This window comes from Rhinatrema bivittatum, chromosome 9 (genome assembly GCF_901001135.1).
Source record: "Rhinatrema bivittatum chromosome 9, aRhiBiv1.1, whole genome shotgun sequence".
Classification (NCBI taxonomy): domain Eukaryota; kingdom Metazoa; phylum Chordata; class Amphibia; order Gymnophiona; family Rhinatrematidae; genus Rhinatrema; species Rhinatrema bivittatum.
Genome location: NC_042623.1, coordinates 25,136,905 through 25,155,333, shown reverse-complemented (window position 1 = coordinate 25,155,333; position 18,429 = coordinate 25,136,905). Strand labels below are relative to the sequence as shown.

Sequence of the window (18,429 nt, the reverse complement as noted above, 5' to 3'; positions counted from 1 at the left end):
TGAGGAAAGGCTGAAGAAGTTGGGGCTGTTCAGCTTGGAGAAGAGACGGCTGAGGGGGGATATGATAGAGGTCTTTAAGATCATGAGAGGTCTTGAACGAGTAGATGTGAATCGGTTATTTACACTTTCTGATAATAGAAGGACCAGGGGGCATTCCATGAAATTAGCAAGTAGCACATTTAAGACTAATCGGAGAAAATTCTTTTTCACTCAACACACAATTAAGCTCTGGAATTTGTTGCCAGAGGACATGGTTAGTGTAGTTAGTGTAGCTGGGTTCAAAAAAGGTTTGGATAAATTCTTGCAGGAGAAGTCCATTAACTGCTATTAATCAAGTTTACTTAGCTAATAGCCACTGCTATTAATTGCATCAGTAGCAAGTGATCTTCTTAGTGTTTGGGTACTTGCCAGGTTCTTGTGACCTGGTTTGGCCTCTGTTAGAAACAGGATGCTGGGCTTGATGGACCCTTGGTCTGACCCAGCATGGCAGTTTTTTATGTTCTTATGAGTACAAACTGTATGCTGATGACATCCAGTTTTTCATACTTGTTCGACTATCTTGGACAGATACGGTGGAGCTTGTAAATCTATCTCTCTACCATGAAGAAGTGGTTATTCTTTAATAAATTGTCTTTGAATCTTACCAAAACACTATGATGTCAGTTTTAAAAGGTGCGTGTGGGTGTCTATGTGCGTGCAGTTCCCAGCGCAACCATGGCCTCGGCTATTTTATAACATGCACCCGTCGCCATACGCATGGTATAAAATACGGTTCCCCTGCGTACATGTGCGCCTGTGATAATCCCTATTTTTCACATTTTGTAACAGAGTACTATCAAGCTAGGGTGAGAGAACATAGTACAAAATTTCATCTTTGTGAGACTTTCCTCACTCCAAATGATGTCAAATCTTCACCAAGGTGTACTGTCCTGTCATACTTCTCACTCTCTCGAGTCTATCCACATTGTGCATGACATACAGATGGAATTTCTAATAGTCCCTTATTAGCAGATTATAATGATTTTCCTGGATGGTAAATCCATAACATAGTATTCAAAACAGTTATATTGAGTGATTTTAGCATCTCGTGAATTAAAGCGGCTTATCTCAACATGACAATAATGTAATAAATAAGGTGTATCCAATTAATTTAGAGTCCACCACAAATTGTAGGATAAAATAAAGATTGTTTTTTTTTTTTATTTACTGTTTATTAACAAGAACAGCATATACAGAATACAACATCAAAACATAGCCAGTACAACATGCCACCACATCAAACCACAAAGTGTGAACCCCAACAACATTTTGTTTTATATTTTAACTTATCAGTTACTCCCAAATCCAGCTCCCTCACCTTCCCCCTAGGCAACCCACCCCACCCTTCCCATTCCAGATCCCACAGGATTAGGACTCATGAGAAACAAGACACCCTACGAAAAGACTATTGGTCCAATAAATCCCCTAACCTAAACCCCTAAGAGCCCGCCAACATATAACAGAACTCCATGTTTTTTTCAAACCTCTGAATATCATGGAGATGAGCGATTAATTTATAAAGTGTAAAAAGCCAAGATGACCTCGACTGCAAGTGGAATCTCTGTGGTACCTCCACTTTCTGCCACCAAGCAGCGAGTTTCACTGCGCCTCCACAATATTATAACCAATAAGACGCCTAACCCGTTTATCAATATCAGGGAGGCCCACTGAAAGCAGGTGAATTAGGTAAGTGAATGTCAGTAATGTCAGCTACAAGTTCTAAAACCATAACCCAATACTCAGAAACTTTAGGGCAGGCCCACCAAATATGAAAGAAGGTACCACAGTTCTCACAATTGTGCCAGCAGAGAGCAGAGGTCCCCGAATAATTATTGGCTAATTTCTCTGGGGTGAGATACCACCTATATAATAATTTGTACCCATTTTCCAAAATTGAGGAGGATACAGGACTTTTCTCCAGTGCCTGGTAACACATATCCCACTCCACATCCTCCAAGGTAAAAGAAAGATCAGACTCCCAAGGCAGAACATGTCTAGTTTTATAATCAAGGTCCCCAGTAAGTAGAGTATATAGTCTATATATCATCTTGTTTAATTTATCTGCTCTTGTGCAGAAAATTTCAAACATTGATTTGCTACTGCCTAGGTCTATAGCTATCCTCTTGGATCGAATAAAAGATTCTAGTTGTAAATAACATCTTCTCCTACAGAGGTTTTGACTGACGCAATACCTCAAAGGATAGAACGGAACTTGCTCCCCAAACCTGTTCCAGTCTCAATGCCTAAATGTTTCCAAAAGGCTGCAGGATTGAGTGAGTCCCCTGGTGGAAAATGTTTATTATATAGGAAGGAGATAGAATGCCAGTAGTGCTTATCTCCCACTAGCTGAGATGCCAGACCCTCAGAGAATGGGCATTGAAAGGTGAACCCCTGCTAAGTTCACACTCTGATATACCTGCGTGCCACACAACAGTGTCTTTTTTTTTTTTAAATTTTTTATTTATCAGCATTTCAATATACACAAGTAAATTTGGTTGAGAAATAACAGTGCAATTCTAGATTACAAAAAAAGGAAATACTAAGATTCATCTCAATTATTAATATAGCACTGAAAAAAGAAAAGTAGGAGAGCTCTGTAATATGAGCGTTTTGTTAAGAAAATGATTCCTAATACAATAGTGGTGGCTAAGTGAGATTCCCAACTATTATCCCTTACTACCAAGCCAACTAGGGGTTCATTAGGGTTGCGAATCCAGGAATACTCTTAAATGAGATGGATCAAAAAATATATAATTCTCATTATGATGCCTGATACAACATTTACATGGATACTGAAGAACAAACTGTGCCCCTTTTTGCAAAACATGTGGACGCATAATTAGGAAATTTTTTCTTCTAGATTGAGTTGTTTTAGTAAGGTCAGGATAAATCCAAATCTTTTGACCATAAAATAAGGTCTGTCTATTTCAGAAAAATAACCTGAAAATATTGTTCCGATCCATAAGAAATGCAAACGAGATTAGAAGAGGTTGTCTTCTGGTAATCGTAGTTTCTTGAGACATCTCAGGTATCTCAGAAATGTCCAACTGTAATGATTGTCCATTCACATCCTCACTATTATCTGTGGCTTGAGGCAAATAATTATGCCTTAGTGATTACTGGCATAGCTGTATCCGGGAGCTTTAGCACCTGGGAAGTATATATTTTAAAAAGTTCCAAAGGAGAAATCATCTTGATCACGGAGAAATTCAAAATTCTTAAATTATGTGATCTTAGAATGTTTTCTATATTTTCCAACTTTTTGTTGTTAATTCAGCTTGAACCAAATTATGCTGTATCTTTTCAGCTGCAACCAAGCACTGCTCCAATGCTTCAACTTTATTATTTTGAGAAGAAATCATATTTGCATTTAAAACCACCTGGTTTTTAGTTTCCAATGTAATTTTAGACAGAGAAACAATTGAAGCTTCCAGAGACTTTAAGACAGACCATAATGTGGCCAAAGTCATTTCAGAGGGGGGCTGGGTGTTTACCATAGAGGCAAGAATTCCTGGAGTTGCACCCCCTACCCTTATAGCTGCGTCTGCTCCATTTTCCATACCTGCTAATGGCAGTGATGCTAGCAGTGTTCCCATCGGGTCGTGGAGGCCATATCCCCTACCACTTCCATCCTCATGGGGTAGTACCTCCTCAGCTCCTCTGTCCCTCTGGTTTCTTGGAGGGAATCTCCCGATAGCAAAGCGATCACACCTCCCCAGTAGTCCCTGGGGGAGTCGCTATCTCTGCCTGTTCTCCATCCATCTCATGGCATGGTGGAGCAGGCCTGCATGGTGCACTGGGGCTCAACGAGATGTCCAGGGTCAAAGGGGACGGTGTACACTCTACAACCATCCCTGATGCAATCAACTCTCCCGGCATGTTCATTGTGGTCCCCACAAAGAATCTCCTGATTCGGGGCTGAGATGTTTCCAAAGGAGAGGAGCTTAAACCAGCTCCCCTCAGTTTAGCCTATCTCTTCGTATGCGGCATTAAGAAAGGAAATCAAATATAGAAGATAAATGGATCCGGAACTCTCAGTTGGCATGTCTCACTGAGCAGGCGACTTGAGCCCTCCACACAACAGTGTCTAATGGTGATAGTCCAAAGATATCCTGCTCTATATCTACTCAAACCTTGCACTTACTTCTACAGTGCCATGCCTAGATTGTCTTTAGTTGAGAAGCTGCATAGTAAAATTCCAAGTTTGGGACTCCCAACCCTCCCTGACTTTTGGGTCTCAATAACACTGATAACACTGCAACCCTGGGTGGACGTCTTTTACAAATAAAGTGCATCAAAGCCTTCTGCCAGTCTAAGTACCCGGGAAGAGACTGCCACTGGTAACGTTTGGAAAAAATAACATAAGTGTGCAAAAACATTCATCTTAACCATGGAAATTCTACCAAACCAAGATAGCTCAAAACTGTCCCACCTTTCCAAATCTTGGAGAATTTCTCTAAACAGGGGAGTATAATTTAAAGAAAACAAGGTAGACAGATCAGACCCCAATCGAACCCCTAAGTACTTTCCATAACCAGAAGCCCATCTGAAGTGGAGTGACTTTCATAATCGCTCCACCTGTATTACATCTAACAAAAGATTTAAAAGCTTAGACTTGTCCTCGTTGACCTTGAACCCCGACACAGAGCCAAAACTCATGTCTCCAAGAAGGACCAGTAGAGATTGGTTGGGGGTCTGTCAAGATGAACAGCAAGTCATCTGCAAATTAAAATCATTTTATTTGATTTCCTAGCAACCACCACCCCTGAACAAGCTCAGAATTCCTGACCGTCCATGCAAAGGATTCCAAAGATAGCGTGAATAAAAGAGGGGACAAGGGACACCCCTGGCGAGTACACCTGCCTACGTCAAATAAACCCAAGTAGCTCCCATTGACCCTAACCCGAGCTTTTGGTTGATCATGGAGTGCTCCAACCCAAATCAAAAAGGAAAAACCCAACCCAAACTTCTCGAGTACCTGAAAAAGGTAATGCCAGTGAACCCGATCAAAGGCCGCCTCGGCATCTATCGCCAAAAGAATAGCCGGTATCTTTTGATGTTGAACCCACCAACTAAGATTTAATACTCTCTGGACATTGTCTGCTTCTAGTTGCCCAGGAACAAAGCCCAACTGATCCCCATGAATAAGTGACGGGGCTAGGAGGAGCAGGGGTGATATACAGACCTTCATATACTTGAAAGGTTTTAATGATCCATGGTTGCCAACAAACCTTTTCCATTGGAAACAATTTAATAGAACTAGGGGTCACGATTTGAAACTCCAGGGAGGAAGACTTAGAACCAATGTCAGGAAATATTTCTTCACTGAGAGGGTGGTGGATGCCTGGAATGCCCTTCCGGAGGAAGTGGTGAAGACTAAAACTGTGAAGGATTTCAAAGGGGCATGAGATAAACACTGTGGATCCCTAAAAAGCTGGAGGATGAGAATAAATAAGCTAAACCGGCATGGAGTGGCAGTTACTACCCTTTATTTATTTATTTATTTATTTATTTATTTAAAGAATTTATATACCGGGGTTCCTGTATAGTATACATATCACCCCGGTTTACAAGGAACCAAAACTATCGCTAAGGAACCGTAACTATCGCTTCATTTAGCGGTTTACATTGAACATTTAGCGGTTTACATTGAACATAGTTAATTTGAGAAAACATAAATAAACATAAATAAACATAAAATACCCTTAAGAGAAACATGGGGGTAACCTGCACAGAGCAGCAGTTACTACCCTTAAGAGAAACATGGGGGTAACCTGCATGGAGCGGCAGTTACTACCTTGGGAAGCTTGCTGGGCAGACTAGATGGGCCATTTTGGACTTTTTCTGCCATCATTACTATGTTACTATGTATATGAATTGCAGAGTTAACATTACCAGTGTCATTAAGTGAGAAATAATCCTCAATATCTTTAATAAGCGCTGCTGTAAACTCCTTATCAGCAAGGGGGATTCATTTAACTTCCAAAACCTGCTTCCCAACTGCCCCCTAGCTACCTAAAACTCCACCCATATCAACATGTGGTTGGACCAAGTAATGTATCCAATACCAGTATCTTGTACAGCTCCCACCAGCATAGTATCTAATAAAAAATAATCAATATGCGAGTAGGAATTATGAGGCGCAGAGTAGAAAATGTAATCTTTTAAGGAAGGATTCCTCAGTCTCCATATATCCTGCAAATCCCAATTATGAATCAAATTTTTCAAAGAATGTCCCTGAGAGCGGGATGCATCCCCAGTCCAAGAAGAGTTATCCACATATGGGTAACGCGTGATATTAAAATCCCTCCCTAACAAGATTTGACCTTCCGTCCAATCATGTAAAATATCTATTAGGGTCTGAAAAAAGACTCCCTGGTTAGTGTTTGGGGCTATAGGTTTACCAAAGTGAGCCTTTCTCCATTAATGGACATCTTTAGGATCAAGAACCTACCATGGACATCACGAAAAACATTCACAATTATATTGTGAGCAAACAAGATCCCCACCCCACAATATTTATCTTTGGTTGCCGGTGCAAAATAGTGAATAGGGTACATTTTATAACCCATGAGATGCAGTAATCAGACCTTAAGGTTTGTTTCTTGGCAGAAGATCACATTTGCGCCTAAATCTTCCGCCTCTTTAAAGAGCTGTTTCCTTTTAACTGGAGAGTTAAGACCCATAGGATTGATAGACATAATCTTAAGAGTCCCCATCAAGTAAAAAAAAAACAAACAAGATGCAACATGCATAAAAGACAAACCCCAAATTTCCCCACCCTCTTCCAATCCATCCTCGCGATCCCACACACAGAATAAACCTGATAAACAAGGGGCTAGATAATGCCATACGAGCCCAATCCTGGGAAGCATCCCAACCCCATCCCCCCTTCCCCTGAAACCCAAATTTTAAGCTACACCTCACCCCCACAAGGTGCATAATCCCCCCCCCCTGGAGGAAGACACCACCAAATATGGCATGAGCTCACCAACTTCAACTCGGAGCTAAAAAAGAAAACCCAAATTGAAAGCAGCACACCCAAAAATCCCCTTGATGGTAGCAACCTTCAAAATGTTAGGAGTTAAATTTGCCCATCCCAGAAATAAATGAGAAAATACTCATATCACAAAGCATAATAGAATCACCAGACTAGAACAGAGAAGCCCAGAGAGAAAATGTTCATCCAACACTCGCCGTTCCAGGTGACAAGTGTGAATCCGACTGCCTCCTGAGACACCTACTAGACCCCTGAATCCTCTACCATTTAGGCTGATCGCTATTCTTTTCCAAACGTGGCCCACTGGCTACTGCATGATCTCCCAGGGGTACAGGAATATCAGCCAAGCGCAAAAAATCCGCTGCAGCTTCCACTGTTTTCACTTTAATGGATTGGCCTTTAGCAGAAAACAGAAGTCCAAATGGAAAAGTCCATCTGTAGCGGATGTCCTCACACTTCAACACAGTGAGAATATCCCAAAAGGCTCTCTGCTTACAAATGGTGATCAGGGAAAGATCCTGAAAGATATCTGCTGGATGTTCATGCCACATAATTTGGCCTTTCTTTCTGGCCATCCTAGCCACTTTCTCCTTTAGAGTAAAATTATGAAAACAGACTACTATATTCCAGGGAAGATTCCCTCTGGGCCGACCAAGGGCTCTGTGTGCACAGCCACATCCACATAGGTCCAGCACTTGTGTGCAAATGCTAGTTACCACCCGAAAACAGTCTTTAAAGGCGGGCAGCTCAGGAACCCCCTGAAATGCAAATTAGATCTCCTGGATCTATTTTCTAGGTCCTCCATGTGCTTTTCCATCTCAGTCAGTGAATTTGAAATGCCTGCCACGTCTTCCTGACAGGACACTGTATCAGCAGCCTGCTCCTCCGTTCGGGACTCCACCTTTGACATGCGGTTTCCCAGAGACGCCACTCCACCCCGCAGCTCCGTGAGCATGTTGCCAATGTCCTGGCTCAATTCAGCAAACCATCGGCAGAAATTCACCTGTGAGGGAATCCCCTCTGCCTTGGCTCCAATGTAGTTCTCCTCTGACGCGATCGTGTGGTCGCTGGCGGTCTTCTCCCTCGCCACAGCCAAGGACCTGAGAGACGTCCCGGGCTGGCGAAGGAAAATGTCTTCAGGTCTGGCTTTTTTTTTTTTTTCGCCTAGACATCGCAAATCGCAAACCGAGACCCTCACAGGACTGTACTGTCGGGATAAACAAATTTAGCAGTGGTATGGTGGCCGATTTTAGAGTCTGATCCGGAGCTCCACTTTTAGGCAGCCATCACTGGAGGTGACATCACTTCCTCCCTGAAATAAAATTGTTTTGTTTGAAAAGGCTGCACAATTTCAGCTTAGAAGAAGTGTTTTGGTAAAGGAAAAAATTAAGCCCTGGCCCCCTACAAGAGCCGTGTTTTTGCAGAAACACTGTCTCAAGGGGGAATTAAAGAGGTAACTCAAAAACGCTGTAGTTACAAGACTCAAAAAGTAGCAGAGTGCTGCTGAAGCAATTACAATATTTCATCTAACAGTTTAGGAAAGAGAAGCGCAGTAGCGTCTAAAACAGGCAGCATATCTCAACATGAGACATGCTCACTGGCACCTGAGGTTTCAGTGCAACCAGTATCTGCAGCCATTTTTCACACAAGGTACGTATATACAACATTCTCTTCAGGTCATTCAAATCTGTTGAGAGCTCAGTTTTTTCAACCATCCTCAATTTCAAATTTCAGTAACCACAGATACCTCTAAGGATGAGGAGCTCATCTGAACGATGTTTGCTGTCAAGAAGCTTGGTCTCCACAAGAAAGATTACGCCACTTAAATTATCTAGAGCTAAGAGCAATTTTCAGTGCTTTAAAAGTATTCAGTCCCTGGTTAAAGGAGAAAGTGGTATTGATCCAGACAGATAATGATGTATAAACAAGCAAGGAGGAACAGGCTTCTTCAGTCTTTTGTCAAGTAACCTGCAATATGGAAATGGGCAGTTTCCTCAAAAAATGTAACCTTTAGCTCTCCATCTTCCCAAGAAACAAAATCAGATAGCAGATGCATTTAATCACCAAGTACAACTAAACAAATGGTCATTGGACCATCACATAATTTGAGAACTCTTTCAGCTTTGGGGCACTTCACAGATAGATCTGTTTTTGATGCCAGTAAACAGCAAAGTTCCCACGTACTGCTCCAGGAGACCAGCAAGGAACAGTCTAGTGACTGATGTTTTTTCAATCCCACGGGATTATAGGCTTCTCTGTGTGTTCCCCCCTGATAATACGTATAGCCAGGGTTCCTGGTCTATCATGATTCCATGGCCTCAGGAAGAGCTGAAAGGTCTGGGTCTTCCCATGGAATTGCCCATTCCCTTCAGCATCTCCACAGGAGACTAGGGCTGGACCATGAGTTGTAGTGGCCCAGCATCTCTTCCCCAACATGATGCAGGCTTATCTGCAGCACAGCAGAGCCAAAAGCCACATGCTCCCTCTTTACTGATAGAACCACTCAGCACTGCAGCGTCCTGTGCTGAGTGGTTCTATCCACGCGGGGTGGAGCGTTCAAAGCTTGACACCAGCCCCCAACAGAAGGGGAGTATGATATGGCCTGAGGTGCTGCACTACCTCTGTTTCCCCTGCTGATGGGGGAGTATGAATTCAAGGAGGTGTGGGTTGGGGGAGGTAGAGAAGGGGACACAAGGGAGTGAAGCACCAGGGAAGGGAATGTGATTAAGAGAATATTGAGATGTGAATAGGTGAAAAAATGAAATACATTTTACCTGGGGGCTTTCCCTTTGCAGTGATGCCCAGGCTGGTTGCTGGTCGTCTGGGTGGTGAGGCTGCAGGGGAGAGCTGGCTGTCACAGGGGGCCAGCAAGAGAGCTGTGGCCCAGAGGTTCTTGGTGAAGTTGGAGTACTGCCACCCAGGTTCTGCTGTTGCTGAATGGCACAGCAGTGAGGAGGAGGCAGCCGCTGCAAGAGGGGAGCTGGAATTGAAGGGAATAGCAGTGGGAGAGCACCCTACCACCCCAAAAGGAGCCATGCTGGCTCAAGGAGGCAGGGGGGAGCTGTATTGCCAGCTGCCGCCATCATGGTGGAGGTCCCAAGGATGCAGTAGTGACAGCTGCTGCTGCTGCAAACCCACCAAGGACACCGCTGCGTGTCTAATGCTGGGAGCATCAGGAAGGAGTATTGGGGAGCTCCTGCCACTGTTTAAAGATCTCTGGGGGGATTACTGAGGACTGCGGCTCGAGCCTGGGGAAGATATATATATATTAGTGAGACAAGAGTTGAAAGGCACAGAGGCAGAGCTGTGAAGCTGAAGGGCATTATTTAATTTCACAAACAGATAAATTCTGTATGAGATGGGGGCAGTGTTCTTAAGGGAGCTGTCCCATGTCCTGAACTGTGTGCATGTGTACAAGTGTAAAAGAGAATTCATAGTTTTATAAAATGGAGCCACCGGTGAAGAAAACTGCCTAAGTAGAGAATTTGAAAAGAAATTATTTGAAATAATTAATTGAGTAGCACCACAGATGAAGCAAAGCTGCTGTGGAGAGAAGGAAAGAGACTGTGAGAATGAAAAAAAAAATAAAGCTTTATGAGAAGGCAAATTAATACTCATCCAGAACAAGTAAAGTTTGAACTTTAGTCTGATCGGAGGTCAGAACACAGGGGTATCGGTCTTGCTCAGTGGCTGCTTGGAATAATTTTGCCTATTGACAGCTTGCTCAGCAGGAACTTTAAAGGAACATAACTTAAACTTGGCTACCTGTTTCCAAAAGTTAAGAAGTCTATGACCAATTAAATTCTTTTTACAAATTGGTCAACTATTGGAAAAACAAGTGATATGAAATTATAAAGCTTCCACCCAGATATGCATGGGTTGATGATCAAAAACACCTGCTTAAATAGTGTTCCTGTTAAGGAAAGTGGTGATAATTTGATATAATGTATTTTAATTATAAAATGTATATACTGCCTAATCAACAAAAACTTCCAAACTGGTTTACAGAATAACATTCACAATATAGAAACATAAATACAACTCCATCATAAATATAGATGACATCATTACTGCTAACACTACAGCCCCGCCACATAATTAAAATCCTAAAAATTGCAGAAGTGAATTGTTATATTATTATTTACTTTGAGCTGCGGGGTGTGAGTGATATGAATGAGGAGATTGGAGGGGTATGCATGGAGAGATAATGAGTGAGAAGATTGGAGCATGTGTGGGATGTGAGTGAGGAGATGAAAAGGGAGTGTGATGCGAGGAAGGTTCAAAGACGGGGGTGGGGCATGATGGGAGTCAACCATTCTTTCCTCCCTGATCCCAGATCCTCTCCTCTGCTCCTTTTTCCTTCTCCCTGATTCCCCCATCCCCCCTCCCTATGTTCCTCTAACCTACTGCCTGAGATCCCTTCATTTTCCTTCTCCCTCTCCCCATTCACAGATCCCTTACCCTCCTTTCTCCACAACATTAATCACTGAGATCCCTTTTCCTCTAATAAAGAACTGAATAAATTAATTGGACACACAACTGTCAGAAAATGACTTTATTTTTCTAAAGTAAAGAAAAAAAATATGTAAAATTATGTAAATTTGCCACAGAATCTTGAAAAATCTACCGCAGGAAATTGGGGGCACTATTTATGGCCAAAACAATTAAATGAAGACAAAAAAGATCCCATGAGATTATAATAGCTCCTTTTAAACCACATCAAGTTTGGTTTCTGTGGTGTCAATGCCTAGCCGTTCAGCAGACAAAATAGAAAATATTCCCATCCCTGATCATTCAGTACAACTGGAATCTTTTTCATCCCACCCGTTGGTCTTTGACTCTGACCGCATGGATGTTGAAAGTCAACTAGTCTCTTCTATGCAGTGAGTAAAGTTATTCTAGTATCAAGAAAATGTTCTGCCAAAAGATCTTACAACTTCAGCTGGAAAAGATTTTCTGTCTGGTGTTCATGGGTCAAATGAGGACCCCTTTAAGTGTCCTGTTCACCTCTTTCTTCAATACCTTTTAAGCCTTTCAGACTCAGGATTCGGTGTTCATCTTGGTGCTATACGAGTATATGTGTTAGAAGGAATTCCTATCTCCCAGCAATGTACAGTTGTCAGATTCATGAAAAGCCTAACTTATCTTAAACCTCTGGTTAAAAAATCCTCCTACTCCTTTAGCCACAGTAGAACTAAAATTCTTTTCTTGGAAGGTTTTATTTCACGAAGAGTAAGCGAGTTGTAAGCACTAGTCTCATATTCTCTAAATACCCAAAATTTCCACAACAGAATAGTAGTTTTGAAAACTCATCCTAAATTTCTACCAAAAGTTGTCTCACAGTTTCACAAATCCAATCTATTTTTTCCAAGGCCACACACCAATACGGGCAACAGGCTCTTCATGCATTGGACTGCATGAGAGCTTTATTGTTTATCTGGAGAGAACAGAGTTTTACAGAAAGTCTTCGTAGATGCTCATCTCTAATCCATCAGACAGGGATTTTCAGTTACAAAAAGAGCTCTCCACATGGATTTCTGCTGGCATCTCTTCTTGTTATACTCAGCCAGGACAGTGACTCCAAAGTAAGGTGAAAGCCCATCCCGTCAGAGCTTCGGCAGCTTCCTTAGCCCATCTTTGCTCTGCTTCCATAGAAGATACTTGCAAGGCTGCTACCGGTCTCTCCTTACTTTCATTGCTCATCAGTGCCTAAAAAATGATTCACGTCAAGACAGCAGTATTGCCCAAGCAGTTCTCAAGAGCTTTTTTGATTAATTCCTTCAACTCTCCCCCAATCTCTTTATCACACGGGTTCCATGTTTTTCACTACTGATGTAAGAACATGGCAAATGTTTTCATGTACACCTCAGTTTGGGAGAGCTCACTTGTGTGGCTGATTATTTATCCTGCTTGTCCATGGAGAAAGCCAAGTTGCTTACCTGTAACAGGTGTTCCCTGTAGACAGCAAAGCAGCTGAAGAGATGGAAGAGATTTGTCTGGGGGCGGCTGCACGGGAGCACCCATGCAGGTTTTTTCTGTGCTCCAAGAAAGCTTTTCCGGCTCTGTACCATCAAATGTCATCACCCACTTAGGTGGCTAATTTGTCTGGCTGTCTGTGGAGAACACCTGTTACAGGTAAGCAAGTTTGCTTTATAAGAGCAGATGCAAGCAGCATGAGAATCTTTATGTTAGGGTTGGAATAGGGGAGCATGAGAGCTGCTCTTCCTGCGATAGGAGAGTCCTTCTCTTCTAAAGTGTACAGTATTGGCAAAGAATGCTTGCAGAACAGGCAGATCTGTTCTTGGGTAAAGTGGAGCTGGAAAAATGAGCACATTGTCCTTTCTGTATGCAGGAAACTGCATTTAACGGTGTAAGGATTGAAACTCTTGAGACAGGCTAGCCAAAATGTAGAGTAGCATTTTATGGCAAATAGCATCATTAATCCTTTGGAATTTTGCCTTTTGCCATTAGCACATCTGGGATTGCTGGGGAATCTTCTGTTTATCAGTACCACAAGCATTAGCAAAGTCACTGAGGTACTACCGAAAATGTTCATGAAAGCTCTGAAGATGTTTTCAGGCTTGCCTTCTGCAGTATTTTTCCAGAATGTCTCCTTCGGTGTCAGAATCACTCTGTCCCCCACCCGGGGGGGGGGCTTCATTTTTTCCCACCCAGGGAAAGCAGGTGGACTGGTGTCTGATGCAAAGCAAATACTATAAAGGTGGTTGAGAGAGAAACTTACAGTAAAATTGAAATACAGAATGAAAAGAGTGCAAGAAAATATTGATGGCTCAAATGGCAGAGAAGTACAAACATGGTGGAACAGGGAATCATTTTCTGCTTGTACCTTTTCAGCACCCCTGGTTATGACTGTAAAAGTAAGGGCATAAGAATTAGCATTCAAAGGATACAAGGGATCTCAGAAAAGGGAGAACAGGAAAGAATATCTGTAAAAGTTGAGAGAAACAGGGAAGTTGATAGTGACAGTTGAGGTGTAAGTCAGCATTGTGAAGTGAGGCGACGACTTTTTTTCCAGATATCTTGATGGAAAAGGATAGAGGTGACGGACAGAGGAGAAAATGAATTAAGTGGCGGTAGACCAGGAAAAAGCTGAAATGTGGAACTGATGTATTTTTTCAGTGTTCATTGAAGAAGAAATTGGAGATGGTAGTTGGCAAGGAGTACATATGGTAACACGATAGTTGCTACGTCATTCACAGAAGAAAGGGTTTGTGTGGCGCTTGCAAAACTGAAAGTAAACAGAGCTATGGGCTTAATGGGATACATACTAGCATTTTAAAGGATCTCAGAAAGGTTCTGGCAAATCTGTTCAAGCGATCTTTGAAGATGGGAGAGGTTCTGCAGTACTGAAAAAGATCAGATTGCTCCCACATTCACTTTTACCTATGGGTATATAGGGGTACCTGCCAGGGCCCTATGTAGGATCCTGCCCCCTGACTATTGGCCAATGATAAATAAATCTCAGGCAGCAGAGAACAGCCCTCTGATTCCTGCTCTAGCCCCTTCCCTCCCGGTCAGCCTGCAAGCAACAGGAGAGGAGGGGGGTAATGCTTGAGCAGAGCAAAGAACAGCTGTTCTGCTCCCTAATCTAGTCCCTCCCCTCATGTTCCCCTCTCCCCTCCTGGCTGCAGGAAACAGGATGTGAGAGGGTGAGGTTGGAATGTACAGCAGAGCACAGAATTCAAGTTTTGTCTCTATATTTCTATTCCTAGTTTGTGGTCACTTATTATGTATTTTGGTGAGGATCTGTGTCCTGTGTACGCGACTGAGGTGTGAGGTATTCTGCTCATGTTCACTTTCTGCATGAGGATTTGTAGCAGTCCAGCTTGTTCTGTTTTCCCAATAGAAAGTATATTGGTGTTCTCGTGTCTGGTGGTAGATTTTGTTATCTGTAAAAAGGCAAATTCTTCCTAACTGATCTCTGGGGCACTCCACCTTTCTCTCCTCTTCCATTTTCCACTACCCTCTGTTATCCATCACTGAACCCGTTTTTAATCTAATCCACCACCTTGAGGAAGACAGTAATTAACCGGGATCTGTAGCATAGTTCCAGAAAGTAATATGAACAGATTAGATGGGCCTTATGGGCCCCTATCTAAGTATCTGCCATCATATTCTAGGCTTCTATGAAAACTGCAAAAGTACCACGAGTAATTGCTGGGAAAGTCACTAGTGATGGATTTTATGAGTGTACTCTGCTGTCTTCCTGGTTTACGATTGAAGTTCATTCCTATCGTGGTATGTGCAAAACCCATTTGGAGATGGTACCCCATGAGAATCATAAAACATGGTGTTGCACCATGGTTATATGCCATGACTTTGTTCAAATAGATTTTCTGGTTTCATAGTGTTATAGTAGTTTTTTCTAGGGTTTCTTTAGCTCAACAAGGTGACTGAATGCTGAACCAATATGACTCCTGGAGCATATATATTTTGCCTGTATCAGAAAGACTCTTCCAACCTAAAAGTAAAACACAAACCTAACTTATGCCATGCACTGCCCCACCCTTGTGAAGAGTCTTTAAGGTGTCCTGCTACAAAATCCATGCCACAACCAACTGTTTATAGTAATTATATGTCAAGGAAAGAAGATACTGTATTTTGCAAAGCTTTCAAAGTAATTATCTAAATGAAAGAAAACATTTTAAATCTCTGCTCCAAGTGTTACAGGCTCCTCTGCTATGCGACGACACTCAGCCCAACAGAAAGCCTGGATGTTGGTTTAATTGTCAGCTACAAGGAAGGAAAAGGGTTTAAATACAAATAGTAAGCTCATTATAGCATTATGTAAAATGATTTAATAAAAGGAAATGCAGACCAGTTTTTTTAAATTATACAGTTTATGATGGTAATCAGTTCTCTGCTTGCTTTATACCAGAGGAGAGCCCGGAATACACTATTTGATTGGGTTAAATGAAGACTGGCTGACACCATCCTTAAGCCAAGAAATACCAACTGAATGGAATTCGCTCTAAAATGGATCCCTCTATAGGACTATCGCTTCGATAGAGTTGAAAAACACAATTTTGTCTGTGAAGATGAAACAATTAAAATGCATGGATAAAAATTGCTTTCTGTCTCTGTGTCAAAATCTATTAGAGCTAGAGCAAGTCTTCCTACCATATAGTGTATTTAATTATCATCATCCTCCCTTACCCTAGCTTCCTTTCAAGCCTTTCTCGTCCTATCCCTTTAAGCTGCATCTTTTGCCCAGTTTGTCTCCTGGCCTCTCTTACTGTACTCTCTCTCCTGTCATGCTCCCTCGCTTGCAGCCTGCATTCCTTCTTGGGTGCATCATTTTGCTTCGTGTTTCTTGTAAGGCATGGCTCTCCTGGAAGAAGCCATGATTCCAGCTCCCACTGCCTCACAGTAAATGTTAGAGCCACTACTGCTGACTCTGGGAGATGTGAAAAGAGAGAAGTAAAAATTCCACAGATCCGAGTGGATCCTGTGTCTCTTGCCATGCCTATGGAATTGTAGCAGACTTAGCAATTTTGCATTTAACATCTAAAAGTGCATTCAGGGACTGCAAAGAGGAGAATACGCATTTGATTCTCAAATCTCGTCTTCTGCTCTCCAGGTTTGCCAGGGCTGGGGAGAGAGTTCCAGTCATGGTGCAAGGACAACATTTAGTGATGAGATGTAGGGCACATGATTGCAGGATTCTGGAGAGAGCCCTAGTGCATGGTCCTCAGCCAAGGATTGTTGCTGCGACTACTTGCCTGAGAGGTGAAGGGGATATTTATTTATTTTATTTATTTTTAGATTTTTATATACCGGTGTTCCTATATGAAATAAAGATCACATCGGTTTACATTGAAACAGAACATGAAAATTGCCAAAAGGCATTACATAGAACAAGGTTATGAAACTTGGAACAGTGTACATAAGTTCAAAATTTAACAATAACGTTGTAACATTGATGACCAAAAGATAAAGGAGAAAAAAAAAAAAAAAAAAAAGGATTAAACAATTAAGTTGACAGGTCTTATTGAGCATAAAAATTATAACGTATAAGTGAGAAAGTCTCAAGTGTCCTGCAGCAAGAGATTAGATACCGAAGTAGGTAGTGGTATGGAAAATGGGGGTTTGTGAAGAAGATATGTTCTTGCTGGTTGGAGGGGAAAAAATGATGATCATGGTCCTGGAAAAGCTTGGCTAAAGAGCCAGGTTTTAAGTTTTTTTTTGAATGAAGAGTGGCAGAACTCAAGCCGAATGTCTGGTGGGAGCGCATTCCATTGAATGGGGCCTGCTGTAGATATGGCACGTTTATGATGCGAGGATTTTGTTGAAGGTACATAGAGTGTGCCTTTATATGCTCCTCTGATGGGTCTAGAGGAGGAGTGAGGGCGTAGTTGGTTACATAATTGAAGAGGAGAGATATTGTGAATGGATTTATGAATTACGGTGAGTACTTTATATAGGATCCTTTGCTTTATAGGCAGCCAGTGGAGGAGCTTGAGAATGGGGGTGATGTGATCTCTTTTATTCGTATTGGTAAGGATTCTGGCTGCAGAGTTCTGTAGCATTTGGAGGGGTTTGATGGATGAATATGGAAGGCCAAAGAGAAGCGAATTGCAATAGTCGACTTTTGATAGAATAATGGCTTGTTAGGACCATCCGAAAATCGTTGAAATAAAAAAGAGGCTTCAATTTTTTTAAGACTTGTAACTTATAAAAACAGTCTTTGGTGGTTGTGCTTATGAATTTTTTAAAATTGAGCTGATTGTCTAGCATGATACCTAGATCTCGAACATGTGGTGAGTGATTTAATATGGGAGTGGATGAGTTGAGTAGGTCAGCTGGGTTTAGAAGTTTGATGTTGATGTCTTGATTGATGATTAGGATCTCAGTTTTGTTGTTGTTAAGAATGAGGCAAAGGCTGGAGAGAAGATGATTGATCTGTTGCAAACAATTGTTCCAGTGAGCCAAGGTTTTTTTGTAAGGATTCTGAGATTGGGATAAGTATCTGGATGTCATCCGCGTAGAGATAGTGAGTTAGGTTTAGTTTAGTAAGTAGATGACATAGAGGTAAGAGGTAATGTTGAAGAGGGTAGGGGAAAGGGAGGAACCCTGAGGGACCCCCCGGTTGGAAGGGATCGGTTGTGATTCTTTGTTGTTAATCTTTACTTTGAATTGTCTATTTGCTAGGAAGGATTTGAACCAGCTGAAGACTGTTCCTTTAATGCCTATATCTGCCAGACATTTTAATAGAGATGAATGGTTGACAGTGTCAAAGGCTGCAGAGAGATCTAGTAGTATCAAAAGATGTGGTTGTTTTTTGTCCATATTAGATAGAATAGAATCGGTAAGAGAGATAAGGAGAGATTCAGTGCTTAACGATTTCCGAAAGCCATACTGGGAAGATA

The 18,429-nt window shown here is 42.0% G+C and overlaps 1 protein-coding gene across 6 annotated transcripts in view; it reads left to right on the top strand.

Annotated features, from left to right (window-relative positions):
• The window catches only part of NRF1 (nuclear respiratory factor 1), a 336,328-nt gene that overhangs the window by 219,343 nt on the left and 98,556 nt on the right, over positions 1 to 18,429 (top strand). The window contains exon 11 of one of the 6 annotated variants that reach the window (XM_029615703.1): positions 15,939 to 16,080. The exons of the other annotated variants lie outside the window; for them this stretch is intronic. Within the exon in view, the coding sequence (XP_029471563.1) occupies positions 15,939 to 16,035 (97 nt within the window). The 3' untranslated portion in view covers positions 16,036 to 16,080. Of the gene's footprint in view, positions 1 to 15,938; positions 16,081 to 18,429 lie in introns of those variants that run through there. 6 annotated transcript variants of the gene reach the window in all.